Source organism: Pongo pygmaeus, chromosome X (genome assembly GCF_028885625.2).
Source record: "Pongo pygmaeus isolate AG05252 chromosome X, NHGRI_mPonPyg2-v2.0_pri, whole genome shotgun sequence".
Taxonomy (NCBI): Eukaryota; Metazoa; Chordata; class Mammalia; order Primates; family Hominidae; genus Pongo; species Pongo pygmaeus.
Genome location: NC_072396.2, coordinates 106,591,888 through 106,615,333, shown reverse-complemented (window position 1 = coordinate 106,615,333; position 23,446 = coordinate 106,591,888). Strand labels below are relative to the sequence as shown.

The 23,446-nt window shown below is 41.1% G+C and overlaps 1 protein-coding gene and 1 long non-coding RNA gene across 3 annotated transcripts in view; one reads left to right on the top strand and one right to left on the bottom strand.

Moving 5' to 3' along the window:
• LOC134739033 (uncharacterized) overlaps positions 1-4,829 on the top strand; it is a 29,820-nt gene extending 24,991 nt beyond the window's left edge. The window contains exon 2 of the long non-coding RNA XR_010125411.1: positions 1,665-4,829. This is a non-coding gene — a long non-coding RNA (uncharacterized LOC134739033). The remainder of the gene's footprint in view (positions 1-1,664) is intronic.
• LOC129023802 (nuclear RNA export factor 2-like) lies at positions 2,111-22,246 on the bottom strand. 2 transcript variants are annotated; one of them, XM_054470623.1, is made up of 21 exons: positions 22,096-22,246; positions 12,164-12,347; positions 11,789-11,921; positions 11,117-11,200; positions 10,901-11,005; positions 10,702-10,782; positions 10,523-10,592; positions 10,276-10,364; positions 10,048-10,155; positions 9,752-9,861; positions 8,014-8,050; positions 7,540-7,608; positions 7,406-7,461; positions 7,152-7,259; positions 6,977-7,035; positions 6,753-6,868; positions 6,610-6,652; positions 5,881-5,953; positions 5,206-5,388; positions 2,531-2,591; positions 2,111-2,384 (listed from the first exon to the last, which is right to left on the bottom strand). In XM_054470623.1, exons 1-20 carry the CDS (start codon positions 22,097-22,099, stop codon positions 2,570-2,572), a joined length of 1,734 nt encoding a protein of 577 aa, XP_054326598.1. In that variant the 5' UTR covers positions 22,100-22,246; the 3' UTR covers positions 2,111-2,384; positions 2,531-2,569. The 2 variants fall into 2 exon arrangements, with proteins under 2 accessions (XP_054326598.1, XP_054326599.1); XM_054470624.1 differs by lacking the exons at positions 10,901-11,005; positions 11,117-11,200.
• Positions 22,247-23,446: the final 1,200 nt, after the last annotated feature.

Genomic DNA, 23,446 nt, shown 5'->3' with positions numbered 1-23,446 from the left:
AAAAACTGACCCTGGCACCAGTGTCCATTTACTAATTTCTGATTCCCAGGCTATTATCATGAATAAAATTTAGTGACCCTGCTGACACTGCAAGGAAGTTGAGGATTTTGCCTCAATTGTGCTTGAAATTATGGAGCCTGCAATCAAGTTTGGAAGGGAAAGAAAGTGCTAGAAGGTCTGAAAGTGGGAGAAAATTAGAGAGATCAAGGAATGGGATGTTAGTGAGAGAGAGAGAGAGAGCATTGATACTTAAATAAAATGTGTAAAACCATAGGAACATAATCTTGTAAATTAGTATCGGTCTCGCTGGAAACCTTCATTTCATTCTGTGTTCTTTCTTGTCTCTGCTGCACCACCCTATAGTTGAACATCAAAGCCACAGTTTTCTTATTGTGTCTAAGAATGGAGAGGGTGTACACAGGAACTAAAGATTGGAGTATGGAAAGGGGTGTTCCAAGAGCACATCTATCCATGACCAGAGGAAAATGGTTGAGTCATTTCCCTTGTGCTGACTTCAAGTCTAGCTATATTTTTACATCGAGTATGAATCTATGTTATAGTTGAGGGTGGCACAGGTGAGTGACTGCATACCAAAATCCTGAGTTGTATTAACTATGTCACTCCTCTGGGCCTAATTTTTATCTTCTTTTAAATGAGAATAGCACTAATGCTCATGCAACATGCTGTTTTGGAGATTAAAATAAAAGACTGGAGGTTTAATGAGTGTGCAGACATTCCATACTCAAGACATTGAGGCCCCACTGTCTAGTTTCACATCTCAATTCTGCTACTTAGAAACTGTGACTTTGGGTATATAGATATATGTGATGAAGACAACTTTAGGGTTAGCATTTGCTCGGGAGCATGAGACCACAAGGAATTGTGGGAACTGGCAGGAGGATGAGAGACTGGAAGACCATGGTGTCTGAGCTGGCTAGAAAAGGAGATCAAGGTTGTGGAAGCCTGATGATGTACAGAGGGGAAGTAGAGGGGCCATGTGATGGGTTCCATGATTCCTGCACACAAAGGAACCCAGGCAGCTCTGAGCTCTGAGTGCCTGAACAGACACCGTGGTTGATAAGTAACATGTGAGACCATCTGTAGTCCCCACGATGAGGCTGAGAAGTGCACAGTGTGGTCTCTGCTCCCTAGGTGAGAGGACCAAGGCTTAGAGAGGTACAGGAGCTTGTTTTTGACTATTGAGGCAATACAGGGAAGAACAAAGTTGGCATTATTCTTTATGTGATTGCAACTATCCCCTTAGTTCCTAGTTTTAAGAGATTAACACTCCAACATATGGCTCCCGAATGTACATGTACATAAAGAATTGAAAAGTGGCAAGTGGTAGGAAAGTGGCAACTGGTAGGAAATAACATATGCCAAACACGAAAGTGGAGGCATAATTTGTAAACTGGTGGTACCTCTCCTATGTAATCATTTGTAGGATTGTGACTTGAAAACGTCGTACCACTATTATTCTAATTTCGAAAAGTGTTCCTGCTGATTGTCTAACGTGCAAGCATTACAGAAGTGTGGAAAATAAATTGTGCAAATGTCCCATTCAACTCTTGCCTGCAATTCGGAACTGCTAAATGCCAGTTGTTGAGAAAGTTCCTACTGAAATGACCATAACCTGAGATTCTGTGCTTCTGTTTTTTGCTTAGAAGTGAAAATAAATGGCTGAACCCATTCAAGAACATGGACATGGAGCACCCGGTGTCAGCTCTCTGAGGAATAAGCTGGGCAGATGGGCTGAGTCTCCCCGCCCCTGCAGATGCTAACCTGAGACTCCTCGCAAAGTGCACCTTTGGGAAAGGGAGGGGTCGGGACGGTGGATGGAAGCCCCTGTTGTGCCAGGTAACATGCCCGCTTCTGTTTGGCTCCAGGTTGAGCATCTGACAGAGTCCCACTGTCTCTTAAGGCCAAGGCCAGTCTCTGGAATGAGCGTGTGCCCTTTCTCATCAGGATTTATTGACAAATTACCTATGAATGCAAGCCCGATCAATGTATCTCCTACAGCCAGCCAGGGATGAACAGGGATGCAGGGTCTTTCAGTCCTGGCCCTTCTGGCTCATGGGGCAGGGGAAGAGCAATCCAGGACATACAATGTACAACGTGTAACATCACTCTTTATTATGAAAATAAATGGTGATCATGAGTGGGGCGAATACACAGAACAACTGGTTCTTCAAGTGGTTATGTTACCCGGCCTGCAAGTTAACTTTGGCTTTCTGGTGAGCCAGACTGCCAACCCCAGTCCTGGGCACAGCCTTAGGCTGGTAAAAAGAGGAAACAAAGAGGATGTAAATGAAGACAAAGAAGACATCGAAGGGCTCCTTTTAGGGGATTTGCTTGAAGGCCTCCACTGAGATCTTGCTCTCGGTCTAGAGGAAGTAAAGAAAAGGAGTTGGGACATCCAAAGAGCCAGATGCCCTGGGTTCCATACCCAGATCACCTGGCCTACAATTTTCTGGCCTTTCTGAAAGACAGGAAACATCCACATTTTACCCACCTGATTCCCAGATCTCACCTGGAGTATAGTGAAAACCTGGTCAGCTTTGGTGTAGTTCTACTCACTGTCCTGAAAGCACCTGGGATGGGAGAAGAACAGGTGATCTCTAACACGCTGACTATGCAATGCCACCCCTTAATCTATGCTACTTTTTGCTGGGACCCACGTACCAATATGAGCACTATTGTAATGATGAATAAAGTCCTAGGGAAAACCAAAATGCCTATCGCTGACATTCATGCCCACTAGAATACAGAGTAGGAAAATAGGGTTGTTCAAATGAACAAGGGCTTAATATATATTGACAAAAAAGATGTTCAAGAAATAACAAATAGAAATTCAAAGCTAAAAATTATCCACTAATTTTAAAATTGTGGTGTAAGACAGGATTCATCATTTTAAGGTGTACAATTCAGTGATTTTTCTGGTATATTTACAAGATTGTGCAACCATTACAATTTTATCTACCCAAAACATTTCCACCACCTTAAAAAAAATACTCCTTACCTGTTAGCAGTCACTCCTCATTCTCCTTTTTGCCCAGACCCTAGTTACCATTAATCTGTTATCTGTCTCTATGGATTTGCCTATTCGGGGCATTTTATATAAACGAACGCATATAATATGTAGTCTTTTGTGATTGGCTGTTTTCACTTAGCATAATATTTTCAAGGGTCACCCATGTTATAGCATGTATCACAACTTAATTCTATTTTATTGCCAAGTAATATTTCATTATATAGATATATCACATTTTATTTATCTTCATAAATGGATGAATATTTGGATTGTTTCCACTTTTTGACTATTACAAATAATGCTGCAATAAACACTCATTTTCAAGTTTTTGTGTGAACATAAGTTTTCATCACTCTTTGTGTAATCGCTGTGTCATATAGTAATTCCATATTTACCATTTTGAAGAACTGACAAACTATTTTCCACAGTAGCTGCATCATTTTCCATTCTTACCAGCAATGTATGAGGGTTCCAATTTATCCATAGCTTTGTCAACATTAAAAAATATTTTTTAATTGACATATAATAATTGTACATATTTATGGGGTACATAATGATGTTTCGATACATGCAATGTACAGTGAGCAGATGAATGTAACTAGCATATCCATCATCTTAAATATTTATCTTTGTGTTGGGAACATTTAATATCCTCCTTCTAGCTATTTGAAACTACATATTATTGTTAGCTATAGTCATCCCACAATGCTGTAAAACACTAGAACTTATTCCTCCTATGTAGCTGTAATTTTGTATCTTTTAACACAGCTCTCCCTATTGCTTTCCTCCTATCAACACTTGTTATTTCGATCTCAAAAAATGGTAGCCATCCTGCTGTGTGTGAAGTGATACCTCAGTGTGGTTTAGATTTTAATTGGGTTATTTTCATTTTTATGGTTGAGTTCCAAGAGTTCTTTATATATTCTGAATACAAGTCCCTTATCAGATGTATAATAATGCACATATTTTCTCTGATTCTTGGGTTGTCTTTTCACTTCATTGATAGTGCCTTTTGATGCAAAACAAGTTTTAAATTGTGAAGAAATCCACTTTATCTAATTTTGTGTGTGTATGTGTGTTTTGTTATATGTCAGAAACCACTGTCTAATTCAAGGTCACAAAGATTCACTCTTTTGTTTCCTTCTAAGATTTTTATAGTTTTAGCTCTAACTTTTATGCCTTTGGCTATTTTGATTTATTATCGTATATGGCATATGATGGGGTACAAATTCATTGTTTGTGAGTGGATATCCAGTTCTGCCTGCGCCAGTTGTTGAAAAGGCTATTCTTTCTTTATCCATTGGCTTTTTTTCTTGGCACTCTGGTAGAAAAGCTATTGACCATAAAGGTAAGGATTTTGGTTTATTTTGGACTCTTATTTTATTACATTGATCTATATGTCTATTCTTAGGTCTGTATCACTCAGTATGGATTGATTACTGTAGCTTTGTAGTAAGACTGCAGTAACTTTATAGTGGGTCCTCCAACTTTGTTCTTTTTCAAAATTATTTTTTATTCTGCATTCATTGTATTTTCATTTAAATGTTATGGTTAACCTCTTAATTTCTATAAAGAAGCCAGCTGGGATTTTGATATGGATTGCATTTGCATTGAATCTATATACAAAATTTGGGGAGTATTGCCATTTTAACAATATTAAGTCTTCCGATCCAGGGACATGGGATGTCATTCCATTTATTTAGGTCTTCCTTAATTTCTTTCTATAATGTACTGCAGATTTCAAAGTAAATGTTTTGGATTTTTCTTTGTCATTAAATTTGTTCCTGTGTTATTTTTATGCTTTTGTACGTGGAATTGTTTTCTTAATTTTATTTTCTTATTGTTCATTACAGGTATATAGTAATACAATTGGTTTTAGTATATTGATTTTGTATCCTGAAACAAGGCAGAACTTGTTTATTAATTTTAACGTGTTTTTAAGTGGTTTCCATAGGATTTTATATATACAAGATCATGTCATGTGATCTGAACGCTATATTGTTTAAAAATTAATTTCTTTATCACAATCAATTAATATATATACTTTATGAGGCCACTCATTTTTGGAAGCACCACATCTAAATAGTTATTTTTACAAATTAACTGAGAGTTTCCATTTTTCACTCCCCACTCTTCCCAGCTCACATCTGTCCTGAAAGACTCCCAGCACTCACTTCTGAGACTGCTCAAGTTTCATCCCAGACTGAGTGGAGACAGTCTCCACCATTTCCTGCTGCTTCTGGGAGAGGGTAGGCAAGGAGCTGGAGGAGGGTGCAGGCACTGGGATGGAGAAGGCACTCTGGGTCTCCTTCGTGCTGGCATTCCTCACAATCAGCTTGTCATTCACAATATACAGACTGAAGGAAAGACAAGCTCTCAGACAACTGGAAAAATGGACAACCCCACACTTTCAACAATGATCCTGCTTCCACTGCCACTGAGGAACCAGATTCCTTCCAAGCCCCTACTCTGCCCACCTTTCGGATTCCTTGGCTGGTAGGCTTTACCCCTGCTACAGAGTCCACCTTTGGAGAGATTGTCTACCAGTTTCCTTAGATTTGTAGATTTAACCCCAATGCATTTACACTTTACAAAAGAAGTAGACATCCCATTTTCAGAAAAGGACTGTTTCACAGAGAAATCTTACAACTGGTCAAAAAGATACACAGCTAATTAGTAAGTATTGTGGCCAAAAAGAGAATCTGGTATTCTCATAATCTAGACCTCTCCTTGGATCTACCAGTTGGCTTTCCATGGTACTGAGAACATCCCGAGGACTGCACCACCACATTACCACACCATTGGCTCCAGGACAGGATGGGTGCTCCCACCCACAACACAGCACTTACTTGGAATTGCTGACAGAAGTCAAGATGAAGGTTCGGGTGAAGGCAAGAACAGAACCTGGAGACTCTCTTTCCACTTTAAAAACAACAAACAATGATACCTCCTTACAGTTGCACATGCTTTACACATTCATACAGGGTTCTCCAGTCAGGGAGATAATCTTTTGGCACCCTGAAGGGAGCCAGGCTGGGACAACTTTTCAGTGAGAGTCAGGAGGGGGTTTCAGGGACTGAGAGGGCAACAATAGCAACAAGCGGCACCCAGGGATAGAACCCCCTAACATGTGTCGGTCTCTTGACAAACATGAGTTCGCTTGATTCATTTTACACAGTCGCCCAAGAGATGAGCTCACCAACCCCATTTTGCAAATGAGGAAACTGAGGGGTTAGGTAACAGGACAATGTCCCAAGTTCGCAAAGTAACAACCTGGGATGAGAGCCATCAAACTCTACAGGCTGTGTCCCTAACACCTGAGTTGTGCAGGTGCAGACTGGCATGGATGTAGGTCAGGAAGTAATGATGTTTGGGAACAAAATTGGGGGAGAGGAAGAACACAAGGGGAAGGGAACAAAAAGGAAAGAACACAAAGATAACAGAAAGTTGCCAGGAGAGGAAGAATGCAAGGGAAGGGGAGAAGAGTAACTTGGGAAGCTGAGAGAGTTCTTGGAGTAAGCCCAGCCTGGGGAAGGGAGTAATGAGTGATCTGGAGAGAAGAATCTATAGACACTCACCTTCCTTAAATACTCCATTGACAGAAAAGAAGAGCATCCTTTCCTGAAAAGAAAGAAGAAAAAACTAGAGCCTTCATGATCCTCCTACCCACCTACCTACTTCAGCTCTCTGGGCCTGACTGAGGGAGGAAGCAGGTGCTCACCGTTTGGATGCACAAGTCTACCACGTAGGAGTTAAGGTCATGCTGAGTTCTGGGCAATACACTGAGGGAGTCCACAATCTCACGTTTTGTGTGCTTCAGCAGCTGAATCCTCAGGCCTGTGTGAGAAAGAGAAGCATTGAGGGCTGCCACACCCTGTACCCTGTCCCCTATTATTGACTCTCCACCCCATTTCCCATGCTGATCTTCACCCATCACACACTCACGAGGGTCCTTGATATTCTTTATATTCCTGCTATCCTTGAAGTATTTTTCCAAGCTGCTCCTAGGAGAAGAAGAGGAACAGGAGTGGGTGGTCCAGCTAGTGCAGACATTTCCAGGAACTGGCCTTTGCTGGGGAGCCACTTGGCCCCAGAGCAGAGTCAGAGCCATGATACTCACGGTTCTGGGTCCTCAGGGTTGAAGGTAATGGTCAGGGAGAAGCAGGCCTTGTCATGGTAAACACTGAGGAGACCCTTTCGATCTTCAGAGTCATAGATCAAGTAATACCTGTGAAAGAGCAGTGGGGAAAGGCTATCTCTGTGGCCTGGGCCCCAAAGGAGACTTGAAGACTTCCTAAATCCATGAATAGACATTTGCTTGGGTGGCCTGTCTTGTCTCAGCCTTCCACTGCCTCAGGATTCTGGGGTACTTACTGAAGCAGGAACTGAAGTACCAGACTCTTTATGGTCTCAGATCCTTTATAGCTTTCCTGGAATCAAAAGACATCTTGAAACTATGTGGTTTAAAAAACGTCCCTTACAATATCTCAAATCTGGTCCCTCCTTACCTTACAAGGTTTTATTATCTCAGGGGCTTCAATGCCAATCATAATTGGAGATGCTAACTCCTGGCCATCCTGAGAAAGGAAAGAGGCAGTCAGTAGTGCATACCAGGGAGGTAGAGCTGGATGAGCAAGGAGATGAACAGGCCCGGAGGGAAAAAGAGTCAGAGGTGAGGCATGAAATGGCCCCCTCAAAATTCCATCAGCAAGACAACAGATGGAGTCTTCAACAATGGGTCTTGGAAGCATCTATTATTAGATGCAACTTTTGTGTGAATTAGTGAGTGTGGGTGCATGTGTGTGTTTATGGACATTTTATTCCAGGGAGAATATTCTTGTCTTTTTCAGGAATCTATGCCTCTAAAATGGATGAGGGTTGGATACAAACATGTAATCCAGGCAAGAGCCAAAGGACTTGAGGGCAGGCATAGAGGTCATGTACTTGAGTAAGAGGAGACAATCATGACAGTAAATACTTACCAGGCGTAACAACTTGGGGAAATATTCCCGGATGGTACTGTCCATAACAAAAAATAGAATGAAGTGATTGACAATTCAGGGCTGCACAGCCTCTCTTCCTCTCCCTCCCCCTGCCCCTACCTCTCCCCCTCTCACTCTCCTCCCTCTCCTTCCTCCTGGTTAGCTTCCACCTAGCTTGCTCCGACTCTCTTCTCCAGTGCCACAAGAAGCAGCATTGGGAGCTCCAGGGTTTCTTCCCCCTCCCTCCCTCCCCTGTGTTCAAATCCCCACGGAAGGCTCCGCAGGGAGCAGGAAATGGAGTGGGAGCCCAGGGCTCTGATACCCCACTGGCTGTCCATCAGTCTGCCTGGCCTGCCCCTGGCCAAGACCAGGTCAGGTCTTAGGGATGCTGAGGATGCTAGGATAGGTAGGTGAGTGAGGCTGGGCTCAGGAGGCAGGAAGGGGAAGGCAGGGGGATGACAACAGAAATGGGGTGAAGGTAGGGGAGGGAGAGATGGGTGAGACATAGGAGAGGAGAGGCAAGGGAGAAACAGGACGCAAAGCAAAGGGAAGGGAAAGATGCTCTACTGTGGAGGTGGAGTTCAGGGAGGTATAGAGGAGAAAAGGGCTCCCCTGCTGCAGCCCTTTCCCTCATCGCCCCTGGCTGGCCCTGGGAACTGAGGCAGGAAAGGAAAACATGTACCTGTTGGGCTGGGGCCCACTGGATGCAGCTGGAGCCTTTCTCACCTGTGTGAGCTCAGTCTGAGCTGGGCATGGGAAACAGAGCAGCCACGGGGACAGGAGACCTTCTCCCGGGAGGAGTGAAGGGTCAGGCCCCAGCTCAGCATGGGGTTCAGAGTCTGGGGACCCCCTCTCCAGACCACTGCATTCTCTTCTGATGGTCCCTGACTCCTGTGCCCCTCTGTGCTGATGCCTTGACCGAGGAATGCTACCCATCTCGGGCTACCCAGGGTTCCTCTGAGGGCCCAGGCAGGATGATGTGAGGTGTGGAGGGAAGGTGGGGCAGTGCCTTGAGAGGCCTGTCCTCCTGTCTCCTCAACCTCCTCTGCCCTCTGCCTTCCACTCCTGCCTCAGGAACGTGGCCCACTTCTGGCCCCTTGACTCAGGAAACCCAGGTTTCTCCCCAAGGAGGGCCCAGCTCCTGGCATTGGGCCAGAGGAAGAGATGGCATGACAACAGCCACCCAGGGCCCCAGCCCTCAGTATGGGGCAGGGAAGCCTCCATGCCAGCCCAGGACAGGTGGGGGGACCTTTTTGGAGCAAGAGAAGGAGAACCCCTCTCGGGACGGGGGAGGGAAGCCCCATCTCAGCATGGAGGCAGGAAGGCCTGTCTCAGCATGAGGTCCCGGACTAAAGGACTCTTCTCGGTCCAGGGCACCAGCATCTGAATACTGCTGGTCCTGGGGAGGTGGGGGAGCCCCACTTCCTGGAGCATACTCACAGAGGGCACACTGGAGGAGGCTTGGTGGAGACAGGCGGGAAATACACCTCAGAGCAGGTGAAAAGGGGACCATGTCAGAGGAAGGAAAGGAAACCTCTAAGCACAGATGAGTGAGTCAGAGAGAGAGGAGGGAGGGGGAGAGAGAGAGAGAGAGAGAGAGAGAGAGAGTAGGAGGGGAGGTCTGTGGTCCTCGCAGAGGACCAAGGCTGCTGCTTCCTGCATAAGGGCACTTTCAGATACAGCTCAGTCACCCAAGGAGCAAAGGTGCCCAGGAAGGGCGACAGGGGTTGCCACTGACCTTACATAGGCGGACTGGTCAGAGAAGGTGCTGCACAAGGGGTTCCCTTCTAGCCATAGCTCTTCGAGCTTCAACCCTTTCACCTTGCCCAACTCCCAAGCCGACTTCAGCTAAGAAAGATGGGGAGGAAACTGGAGAAGGAGGGCCAGGGAAAGAGAGACACCCGGGACCCTGGGTCCCGAATTCCCCCAGTCCTCACAGTCACCCACAGGTGCCTCTGCCTGCTTGTTGCCATTATTCTGATGTGTACTGCCATCCACCCTCCATCCAAAGTTGATCTGGTTCCCCCTTCTCACCTTATTTTTGGAGAGATTCAGGGTCTTGACTTTGGGAGCCTTCTCTATAATGTCAGGCAGGCCATCCAGCTGGTACAGTTTGTTGTCGCACAAGTTCAAAGATAATAGCTATCAGGTAAGAACAGTTAGAGTGATGGATACTATCTCGAGCCTTGGAGACAAATCTGCCTTTCACCCCATCTCTTCCACCCCTCTAATTAAATACTAGCACTGGGCCTAAGGCCTCACCTCAGGGAAATTCCTTTCAATGATCTTCAGAGTGGCAGCCATGTAATTTCTTTGATTCAGGATTATATCAACATGATGTTTCACCAAGTCTCCAGGAAGCCGAGAGAAGGGCATCAGAAGGCTGTGAGGGGCCTGACTGGACCAGCACCAGCACCAACCCCTCCCAAAGTTGCCATCCATATAAGTCTCCCTCCCAGGCAGACTGCTCTGCCCCTACTTGCCCTAGAATTGCTGCCGTCAGCCATACCTGGGTCAAAGCGGAGCCTCTGGAGATCAAGAGCTTGCTGGGAGACATCATATCGTTTGTTCAGGGTCAGCTGCAGAGACAGAGATGAAGAGATCAGCTCTGAGGCTCTGGTAGTGGTAGTGGTGGTAACAGGGAAATATAGGGGTGGGGGAAGAAGTGGTGCCTTGAGTCTGTATTACCTTTAGCTGTGCTATCTCTTTTGGTTTCAACATTTTCTGGATAGACTGGGGTTTAGTAGAAAGATTGACAAAAACAAATACCTGCAAGAAGGTGAGGCAAGTTGAGCACCAGGACCTCAATCTCAAAAAAGACAATGACTAGCCCCTGGCCTGTCCTCCTTCCCAGAGACTACATATAGGGAATGTTGTTGACATACACCTTTTGGTTTTCCTCATCATGAATCTTGCAGTTGACTTTCTTTAATGCACAGGCAACACTAGCATCCTGAATAAAGAAATGGGCCCGATTTTTGTTGTAGTGGAACTACAGGGAGTAAAGGCAAGAGCAATAGTGTCAGAGGTCAGTGGCCCCTGCTGAGTCAGGCGTCTCCCCCTCCCTTGTGCCTACTCATCTGGCTTCACCATCTTCTCTTACAGTGACTGGAGTGAAGGGGACACTGCAATGGCTCTGGATTGAATTCACTATCCAACTCTCATCATACTTTATCCCATAAGGAATCTAATGGTGAAAAGAAGGGACAGGATAGAAGAGAGACAACATGGAATTAAGTTTGGAAAATAACCCAACTAAGTGTTTTATTCTAACCTTCTAATGGAGCTTTAAAAGACTTCTAAGATAGGGACCATTAACATGATTGCAACTTTTTTTTTTTTTTTTTTTTGCCAGACATGGGTTTCCTAGTTGTCCTTTCTCTCTATTCCAAATATACCTCTCAGATAATAAAATTCAGATGTTCTAAATGATCTTTTTTTTTAAGGTGCTAGGAGATTCTACCTATTGAAGACCCAGCCTGCACCTCTGACAAGAACTCCAGAAACTCAACACTGCTACACTCAGCTTGAGCCATGAGGCATCTTGTGGAGACCTGCCACATCTTCTTGGCAGTAGTTTCCACCTTTGCGTTTAGACAGCCTCTTGGGTCCTCTTGCAGTCAGCCTGTTCCCTTTACATTGTTTTTCTGAACCTGTGCTTAGATGTTAACTTCCTTGTCCTCAGAAAAATATCTAGTATTTCTACGTGTGATTAACACAACTCTCCCTGACCCACCTTTCCTGCACATTTTTTGCATTTTCTGAGGACACTCACTGTGACCTTGAACCAGGTCCCTGGGTCTCCATTCTGTGTGTTCTTCTCCACTTCTCTCTCTGGAGGAATTCTATCTTGGTATTCACTATGGCATTTCACACTCCTCCTATCGGGTTGTAAGGTAGAGGGGTTGCTGTAGGGAAATGGATAAAAAGATATGTCTATAAATGTATAGAAATGCATAGAAATGTGACACAGTTTTTCATACACCCTCAACTCACTGAAAACCAGGTCTGCAATTAGGATTTCTCAGCCATTACTTCACTTCTAGCATTCTTCAGTTTTTCAAGGAGAGGAAAAAAAGACTACAGAGAGTGAAAGAATTACAAAGTCCCAGGGGCTGCTATGTGCAAACCAGCCTGCCTGGTCACTTACTTTCTTATTTGGGGGTCCTCGTGGACATCACCCACCTCCACATTTTCATCTTCCTTCTGAAGGTGGGGAGGTGGGAGCTCATACCCATCATGTTCATCATGAAGGTTCTCCTTTCCAAAATTCCCCTGGGAAGAATCTCCACCTTTATTTTCTCCTTGAGGAGAGCTGCTACCATCACTGTGTTCTGAAATTTGGAACAAAAATACAAGTTTGAAGACACATCAGTGGTCATATACCATGTACCATTTCTTGGCCTAACACCATAGTAAGGCAAGCAAAGTGCCAACCCACCCTAACAGAGCAGTCACACAAGCCCCAGAAAGCAAACTCCTCTACCTGTCCAGATAGGAAAGCCTTTTCTCACAGATGACATAGTTAGGGAAGAGATCTTAAAGGAGGAGGTAACTGTTTGGAACCATTTGGAAAATGGAGCAGGATTTATAGAGAACAGAAGTGTGAATGTTCATGGATTAGACTGGACATCAACCATACCCCAGGAAGGATCCAAATGTTGCCTTCTCTTATGCCACTATAGTCTAACAACCTCACCAAAACCTGATAGGCAACCTCTCTCACACCTCCCAAATGCAATCAGCCACCAAATTGATTTTATTAACAATCAGCAAGCTGTACTGTCTTTTCTAGTGCAAGCTTTCATGACAGGATGGATTGATGCATCATCCTGCTGAACTGTCTCTCTGCCTCCAGCCTTGCCCTCAACAATACTCTTTTGGAAATACAGAGTGAGCTTTCTTTTTGCTGAGCCTGAAATGCCTTTCAGTTGAGAAGGCAATGCTTCTAACCTCTACTCTTCTATAACAAGGAGCTGAACAATGATCAGAAATGATAGGTGTCAACTACAATTTCCAAGTGTTTAGAGATTTTTCTGTGGCAGAGAGAATACTCTGTATGACTTTCATTCTTTTAAATTTATTGAGGTTTTTTGATGGCCCAGGACATGGTCTATGTCTGTGAACATGGTCTATCATGAATGTTATAAGATATGTGGGAAAATAGTGTACTCTGCTGTTGTTGGATAAAATGTTCTATATATGTCATGTAGATCTGTATTGATTATACTACTGTATTATACTATTATACTGATTATACTATTCACATCTTCTATAACCTTGTAGATTTTCTGTATAGTAATTCTATCAATTGCTAAGAGTGGGATGTTGAAGGCCCCAATGACAACTGTGGACTTGGCTATTTCAGCTCCATCAGTTTTTCTTTCATGTATTTTGAGCCTCTGCTGTTTGGGTGTGTACACAGGTAGGATCATTCTGTCTTCCTGGTGGATTGATCCTTTTATCATTATGTAATATTCTTTTTGTTTCTATTGGTTTTCTTTGCTAGCAAGTCTACTTTATCAAATAATTGTGGACTCAGGAATGCTTATAAAGTGTTTCAGTTATATTTCACACTGTATTTACTCCTAGGAATTTCCTTGTTCACCCTCCGTATTCCCCACCAACATGTTCAATTCACCATGTGACAAGATTTGGAAGTTTAATTTACATCTACAAGATAGTATCAATTATCTTTCCCATAAGCATATTCACAAAGGATATTTTATTTTTATCACATTCAACTGAAACAATGGTAATACTAGTGGTTTTGGAAGTGGGGATTAAGGAAATTAGACTATCCGAAGCCAGCTTCCTTTTAGCATCTAAATTTAAGGTTCTCTAGGTTTGTATTTTACCTTATATAAAATATATATTTATATAATATATAAAAATATATATTATATAAATATATATTTATATAATATATAAAAATATATTTATATAATATATAAATATATATTTATATAATATATAAAAATATATATTATATAAAATATATATTTATATAATATATAAAAATATATATTATATAAAATATATATTTATATAATATATAAAAATATATATTATATAATATATATTTATATAAATATATATATTATATAATATATATTTATATAAAAATATATATTATATAAAATATATATTTATATAAAAATATATATTATATAAAATATATATTTATATGAAATATATATTTTTTGAGACAGGGTCTTACACTGTCACCTAGGCTGGAGTGCAGAGGCATGATCTTGGCTCACTACAACCTCCACCCCCTGGGCTCCACTGAATCCTCCCACCTCAGCCTCCCAAGTAGCTGGGACCACACCACCATGCCAGGCTATTTTTTTTTTAATTTTTGGTAGACATGGGGTCTCACCATGTTGCCCAGGCTGGTTTCGAACTCCTGAGCTCAAGAAATTTGCCTGCCTCGGTCTTCCAAATTGCTGGGATTACAAACATGAGCCACCATGCCTGTCCATAGGTTTGTATTTTATACATATTATATATTAATTACTCCATGTTATCTCAGGACATACTTGTGAGTAAACATTCTATTCACTCCTCATCACTTTACAATATACTTATTATGACCAGGCCTCAGATGAACTCTTCTGGAAAGTCATTGCTTTCACCATGTGACCCATGGTCAAGATAGTCTTGTTACTCATAACCTTTGGGACTTTCCCTGTATGGCACTGGAAGTGAAATTAAATATGGGTTAGAGCATTTGATCCAGAAATGTTCAGTCCCCAAAATTTGATGATAGCTTGGAGTGCTCTCTTTTTCTCATACTTCACATCCAACTGATCAGGAAAGTCTCTTGACTCTACCTTTAAAATATATCCAGAGTCTGGCCCCTTTTCATTCCCTCCATTGCTACTACCCTGGCAAGGTCACCAACATCTATCTCCTGGATTACATTGCCTTCCAACTTGTCCCTCTGCTTTTACACTTGCTCCCTCACCATGCATTTTCGTCATAGCAGGGAGAGTGATTTTTTTTGAAGCATAAGTCAAATCTTCTCATTCCTCTGCTCAAAAATTTTATAACAAGGGTTTGAATCCCATCAATATGTTAAAAAGCCGTGAGTTCATAATGATACTCAAAAACAACAACCAAGAAGAACCTTATTGATGACATTTGTAGAATGCCAGGAAACCAACTTATATTTATAAAAATTTGTAAATAAAAGGGAAAAATCAAATATTTATTCTGCCTTCCCTATGCAAGCTGTACATAAAGATAGCCAAATTGTTGATGAAATTTTATTTTTATAGGAATATTCTAGCTAATATATGAAGAAGGCAAGATAGAATTTGACTATCATCATTCAAAAACTTCTAATTAAATAAAGAATTTATACAGTGATCATTAATGCCTTGCAAAAATCACAAAAAGGGAAACAACCAGATATAATGTACTTTGTTATGGGTACCACCTATGAAATATTCTTGCCAAACATTAAACCTGAATCTGATCAGGCCTCAGCAGCAATTTAGGGCTTCATCATTGTGGATAGGCAACGAACCAAATGCATGACAAAAGATCCAGTTTCTTTAACAAATAATTTGAGAGAGAGGGAGAAAGAGAGACTGAGAGAAACAGAGAGGTGATAAGTGAATATGTTTGCTGCTGTATGCTTGTGTGCTATTGAATATGTTATATATACACAGATATATTTTCAAACTGCAATCATATTGTAAAAATATCTGTAACCTACTATTTCAGTTAACATTTTATATCATTGCATGTTCAGAAATAATATTTAATTGATTTTTATTATCTGTCAAATTAATATGCTTTCCTTTAAAGACACTGTGGAAATTAAAGCTAAGGGCACCTGTTTACCAGAGCAAGAACTGATGGTTGAATCTCATTGAGCTGGAAGCTCAGGAAAGAATAAATATGATTAGTCCAAAATTTACCTTTTTCATATTTTCTAAAATACCTAAATAACAATTTCTGACTTTAATATAATTTATACAATAGATTATTATTATAGTTAAAATGTGTCACAGGTCGGGCGCGGTAGCTCATGTCTGTAATCCCAGCACTTTAGGAGGCCGAGGCGGTTGGATCACCTGAGGTCGGGAGTTCAAGAGCAGTCTGGCCAACACGGAGAAACCCTGTCTCTACTAAAAATACAAAATTAGACTGGCATGGTGGCGCATGGCTGTAATCCCAGCTACACGGGAGGCTAAGGCAGGAGAATCGCTTGAACCCAGGAGGCGGAGGTTGCGGTGAGCTGAGATCACAGCTTGGACAACAAGAGCGAAACTCCGTCTCAAGAAAAAAAAAAAAAAAAAAATCTGTCACAAACTTTAATCTACTAATAAAATTTCAAATTTTAATAAATCTTTCCAAATTTTTGCTACTATAAACAATGCTGCGAAGAATAGGATTATATATACATTCTATTATTTGTTTACAGTTTTTCCTGCAATAATTCTACAAGCGGATTACTTTGGTCAAAACATGAATGCTTTCAAATTTAAGAGATTTTTAGAAGTGGCATTTAAAATATACATTTATACTTATTTGCATGTTAATCAAGAGTGAGTGAATGAGCTTATATTCTCACCAGTTCACCAACCATTTTGAAAATTTGTATATGTTGGTAAAACAATTGCCCTTTTTAAAGTTTATATTTTGAAAAACATTCCCTCAATGTATATATTCATAATTAGGAGGATGGTGGGAAGAGAAGGATCCAGAATTTATTATCAGGGGAGTGGCTGAGATATCAGAGAGTAGTTGAAGGCTGAAAGAGACCTGACAATCTCATAAACAAGAGGCAAACACTCAAGGATGGAAGCATAAGATGAGGATGAGCAATGGCAATACAATAAAATGAGAAAAACTTCTGATATACCGAATCCATGCTAGCCATATATGTCCATCTGGAAAACTTCATGGAAAGCATATTACATGTGTTTTCCCATTCCTGTGACATTATCTTCCAAACATTAGAGAGAAGACACAGTAAAGAAGATAATAATGAGGATAATAAGAACTATACCAAACTCAGCATTTGAAAAAATAAATTTAGAGTTTTTCTTCCAGCAAAGAGAGACTAGTTACATTGCACCAAACTTCCAACTGAGAACAACTAGAAAAGTGTGGAAAACAATTTAAAATAAAAGGTTGTTTAAAGGCATCAAAAAGCTAATGATACAATAAGATGTTATGGGGGAAATACCAGGGGAAAAAAGGAAACTCAGAATGTAATCCCAATCCTTGGGGCTGATTTTTTTCTAGCAGCAGTTGGTGATGCCTAAGGATATAGGTACGATGCTAAAATGCTGTGAATTTGTGCCAAATTCCCAGAGTCATAGAGCTAAGAGCATAAAATCTGAAGTTGGGTATGTTAAGGAGAAGGGACCTTGGCAAACCACTCAGGCTTAGATAGGAACCTCTAAGAGCTACGTCAGGTAAATACGGGTAAACTGGAAATAGACCAGCCCTCCAAGGGACTGAAGTCCAAATTAATCATCTCAATCATCCATGGGATTAAAGAGATTTGGGGTTTTCCTTGCAACCTAGCAAGTTGGCAGAAAAAAATCTTCCCTGGAGCAAGACAACTTCATCCTAAGACTGAAATAAATAAATCTATAATTTATTATATATAGTTCTCTGAAAAAAAATCTAGAAGGAGATAAAATGACATGATTAAAAACTAAGCAAACAAACAAAAAAAGGACAATAAAAAACATAAAATCCAGATAATCAGATAATGGCATTATTGTCAAGAATATAAAAGATTAAGCATTTCATCCAAGAATTGGAAAATATATTAAAATGAATAGAATTTCTAGAATTCATAAATCCAATCACTGTAATTAAGAACAACTTTGTGATTAGCAGCATAACATAACAAATATACTTTTGTGGTCTTTACCCTTCAGATTACGATGTACATTCTTGCCTTATCACAGTCTAATGCATATTAGTTCTTTTACATCTCCTTGAACAACAAGGAGGTTTGGAAAGAAGGATCTGAAGATAATATCCAGAATGAAGTATGAAGACACAAAATGATGAAGAATACAAAAAGACATGGGGCAAAATTAAAGGAGATACAGTAAATACATCAAACATGTTTAATTGGCGTTCTAGAAGAAAGAAAAGAGAGTAGTGCAAAAGCAGTATTTCAAGGTATAATTTTTGAGCAGTTTCAAAAAGTAACAAAAGATACCAAGTCACAGATGCAAGAAGCAATGTGTATTTCAAGTACAGTGGGGCATGAGGAAAACCAAACCCAGGTCCATCATAGTAAAGCTGTTGAAATCCAAAGAAAAAAGCAAATATTCAAAGTAAAATAAAAACAATGGGTTATCTTCAAATGAGCAAAAATAAGACTGGATCGATATATAATTTTTAAACAGAAATAATGTAGCTTGAAGAAAGTAATGTTATATACCCAGAGTGCTAAAGTATAATAGCTGTAGGCCTAGAATTGTGTGTTTACTTAACTTCCATTTTTTGAAAGATACAAAAATGGAAGTTAAATAAACATCTGTGATATTGCAAAACATATATTAGATCTTCAACCCTGTTTCCTGGCATACAGCTCCTAAAATTTTTATAAACTCCAAAGTGAAGTCTTTTTGTATGCTAGGCTGGCAGCCCCTAGGTAGCTTCGGGATGGGAGACAGTCACTGGAAAGAGCACGGCAGTATTAAAGCACTGGCACTTTCAAGGGGCTGAAGGTTAAGTCAGTCACCAATGTCCAATGGATTAATCAGTCATGCATACATAAAAAGCCTACATAAAAAGTCAAAGGACAGAGTTCAGAGAACTTCTGGATGGATGAACACATGAAAGTTCCTGGAGGGTGGCACACCTGGAGAGGGCATAGAAGCCCCACATCCCTTCCCTGTACCTTGCCCCATACATCTATTTGTCTGTATTATTTGCAATATTCTTTATAATAAGCTGGTAAATGTAAGTGCTTCCCTGAGTTCTGTGAGCCATTCTAGCAAAGTAATCACATTCAAAAAGAGGGTTGTAGGAACTCCAACTTGAAGGCCATCAGTCAGAAGTTCTGGAGCCCCAGACTTCCGACAGGTGGTGTCTGAAGTAGGGGGCCAGTCTTGGGAACTGAGCCCCAACCTGTGGGATCTGATGCTATCTCCAGGTAACCTAATTTAATTTTGACACTTTCAAAATTAAATTAGAGGACACACAGCAGGTGTTTACTATAAAACTGACTGCTTGCTTGTTGGTGGGGAAAACTCCCCCACACATTTGGTCACAGAAGTCTTCTGTGCTGATGGTTGTTGTGGAGTGGGAAAATAGAAAAAAGCACTTTAAGTGTTTTTTTTTTCACACTTGTGACTTTTTTTTTTTTTTTTGAGACAAGTCTCACTCTGTCGCTGCCCAGGCTGGAGTGCAGTGACACGGTGTTGGCTCACTGCAACCTCCGCCTCCTGGCTCAAGCAATATCCCACCTTAGCCTCTAGAGTAGCTGGGACTACAGGCACGCACCACCACGCCTGGCTAATTTTTGTTTGTCGAGACGGGGTTTTGCCATGTTTTCCAGGCTACTTGTGACTTTTTTGTTGTTGTTGTTGTTGAGCTGGAGTCTCGCTCTTGTTGCCCAGGCTGGAATGAAATGGCACGATCTTGGCTCACTGCAACCTCTGCCTTCTGGGTTTAAGTGATTCTCCTGCCTCAGCCTCCTGAGTAGCTGGGATTACAGGCGCATGCCACCACGCCCAGCTAATTTTTGTATTTTTACTAGAGAAAAAGTTTCACCATGTTGGCCAGGCTGATCTCGAACTCCTGACCTCAAGTGATCTGCCAGTCTTGGCCTCCCAAAGTGCTGGGATTACAAACATGAGCCACCATGCCCGGCCCTACTTGTGACATTTTAATGCAAACAAAAGCTAAGCAAATTTGTCACCAGTCAACTCAAAACTAAAGATTCATCCTCAGGCCAAAGAAATATGATCCCAGATTGAGGCAAGTAAATATAAGAAGGAATGAAGAATAATTACATTGGCAAATACGTAGGAAAATCTAAATGAATATTGACTATATAATACAGTGATAATGTCTTTAAAGAATTTAAATATGTGTTCTCATTGTTCAGCTCTCACTTATAAGTGACAACATGCGGTGTTTGGTTTTCTGTTCCTGCATTAGTTTGTTGAGGGAGGGAACAACACACACTGGGGCCTGTCGGAGGGGTGGGATGGGGGAGGCAGAGCATTGGGAAAAATAGCGAATGCATGCTGGGCTTAATACCTAGGTGATGGGTTGATCTGTGCAGCAAACCACCATGGCACACGTTTAACTGTAACAAACCTGCACACCCTGCACATGTAGCCCAGAACTTAAGATAAAAATTAAACATAATTTTAAAAAGGAATTTAAATATATAAATATATATAATTAAAAATGCACACCCATATATTGGGAGGGGCATTACAAGAATTAAAATATTGGAAGGTACCTGTGTTGTCCAAGGATATGTAAAAGAACTAATGTACATTAGAGGCAAGAATGGATGTTGTAATCCTAAAGGTAGACTACAAAAGTGACAGAAGAATGTCACATTATCAATCCAAATGAGGCAAAAATTAATAATTTAAAAATAATAATTTTAAATTTTACAAAGGAAAAGAGAAAATTAGAATATGAAAATAGATATAAAGCAAACAGAAAAATGTTATATTTAAGCCAAATTTATGTGGAATTATGTTATATGTAATGTACTGAAGGTTTCAAATAAAAAAGCAGAGATCATAAGACTCAATTAAAAATTAATTCAATCAAATGCTCCTTAATAATAACATATGTAAAACAAAACACAAGACATTTGAAAAAAAAATGGCAAAAATATACCATTAAAACACTGACGAAATGAAAGCTGTTATAACTATTCATAAGAGAAAAAATATACTTTCAGTAAAATATCACTAGAAGAAGGGATATTTTGTAATGACAAATGGTTCAATTCAACATAAATATGTTAATAAAACAAATTTGTATGTACTTTTTAGCACAAAGCCAAAATATACATGACAATAAATTGATGGAAGTAAATGGAGAAAAAAATGCACAGTAAAAACTGACAGAAGTAAATGAAGAAATGAACAAATCCACATTCTCAGTAGGAAACTTAAACATACTTCACTGAATGACAAATAAAACAGCCACAAAATCCATTAGGTGAAGAAGATTTAAAAAACATGACTAACAAAATTTACTTAACAGAGGCCGGGCGTGGTGGCTCACGCCTGTAATCCCAGCACTTTGGGAGGCCGAGGCGGGCGGATCACGAGGTCAGGAGATCGAGACCATCTTGACCAACACGGTGAAACCCCGTCTCTACTAAAAATACAAAAAAAAAAAAAGCCGGGCATGGTGGCGGGCGCCTGTAGTCCCAGCTACTAGGCAGGCTGAGGCAGGAGAATGGCGTGAACGCGGGAGGCGGAGCTTGCAGGGAGCCGAGATTGTGCCACTGCAATCCAGCCTGGGCGACAGAGCGAGACTCCGTCTCAAAAAACAGACAAACAAACAAACAAAATTTACTTAACAGAAAGAACACTGCATATGACAGCACATGCAACATTTCAGAACAGATTATATGCTGACCTATAAAACAAGCCTCAAAAACGCTATAGTGGTAATACAATCTACTTTGAATGGCTGCTGAAAATTTGAGGGTATTGGTGGGTTCCCTGCCCCTCCTCCACCCCAGTATAAATCTCAAGAATGTTAATTTCCAATATCCCTCACCTCAGGTGACACTCCTTACTCCCCAAATCCTGGACCAGAGAGGATCACAAGACTCAGACCTTTCCCCTAAATCAGGGGAACATCTCGGCTCAGCCATTTCCATAACCACAGGAGGGGAAGTTTTCCATGTGGAGCCAGGGTGGATATGTCAGGACCCACTAGGTCCAAGACCTCAAGAGAGTGGGAAACAGTCAGCCTGGGCTCTTGCTACTTCCCATTTAAAGGAGAGTCCGCTAGGTGTCATGTGGGTTGGAATGGAGGTGGGGAGGGGGCTCAGTCCCTCCTGCCCTATAGGGACCTAAAGCCAAGGCTTCATGCTGAACAACTCACCCATGGTGTGTCTTTAAGGCAGTGACCTTTCACCAGTGTCCACACAGGGCTCTCTTAAGGGGAATCTTTGCGGTCTAGAGCTCCGGGTTTGCAGAAGTTTGGGGAGGGCAGCTGAGGAAGGTGAGAGCAAGTCCCAAGCAACTTTGTTAGTGGACAAGATGGAGTCCTTACAGGAAGTCCCTTCTTCAAAGGCATAGAGAGGAGACCTCTGGGGGCTAGAGGAGACTGAATTTACTTTTCTTACTGCCCCCTAAGTTCGCTACCAGCCTAACCCCCCCGGGAGCCGTTTCCAAGGGAAATATTCTTGCAGAATTGGTTAGATACAATCAGGGCCTCAGACCCAGGTACTTGTTACAAACAGAGAGCTCAGCTATTCAGTCTTTGTCCAATGCATTACATTGTATTCCTTTATGGAAGAGGAGAAAACTTATTTGCGGAATCACCAGCTCCTTGCTGTCCCTGAAGTTTGCGTAATTATAAAATATTCAACACTATAGAATGTATATTTTGAAAATAAAGTCATTCTGCACCTTCTATCAATATGATCACCTCACGATGACCTAAAGATATTCACTGTAATCTATTTACCAATCTGGCGCACACTTTCTAGATATGCAAGGCAGATGTTTACCTACCTTAAAATATTTGTAAGTAACAAACATACATATATATACTATACATATATATTCTTTTAAGAATTTGAAGTCACATAATTTTCTGCAAACTGATTTTTTTCACATATTGTGACATCTTTTAATTCTCATTTCTTTACCAAATGTGGTTTGGATGCAGATGTTTATTATAGATCATTTTGCTTTTCAGGGAAATTAACTGTTGATATTTGTTACACTTTCTCCTGGTAAGCAAAAGTCCTTTAGCACAGGGATATTAACACAAAGTCTGCAATATTGTTGCAAATATGTTCTTCCAGCTTTTCAGATTTTAATATTTTTTCTTTTGGTAATATAGAAAGTATTTCTAAACTTTTATTAAATTTATGACTTAGCAATAAGACAGGTAATTCTTTGGGAGTAGAGTGGGAACGGAAGAACACAGGGTGAATAGGAAGGGAACAAAAGGGGTCAGGGAAGCTGGGAGAGTTCTGAGAGGGAGTCCAGCCAGGGGGAGGGAGCAGTGGGGGATTTGGGAAGGGGACTCTACAGACACTCACCTTCTTTCAACATACCATAGACAGAAAAGTAGAGCATCCATTTCTGAAAGGGAAGAGCTCCAGTGCTCAGGATCCCCCTTAACCTCCTACCCAGCTCTGGCTCTCTGGGCCTGTCCAAGGGAGTAAGCAGGTGCTTGCCTTCTGGTAACACATGTCCACCAGGAAGGAGCTGAGGTCATG

Bases quoted from the DNA above. Each gene is read 5' to 3' on its own strand.
- LOC129023802 (XM_054470623.1), bottom strand. The intron at 11,922-12,163 runs GTAAGTGACCAG...ATTTCCCTACAG, and splicing joins GAGGACCCCCAAATAAGAAA to CAACCCCTCTACCTTACAAC. The intron at 9,862-10,047 runs GTGAGAAGGGGG...CATCTTTCTTAG, and splicing joins TGAATCTCTCCAAAAATAAG to CTGAAGTCGGCTTGGGAGTT.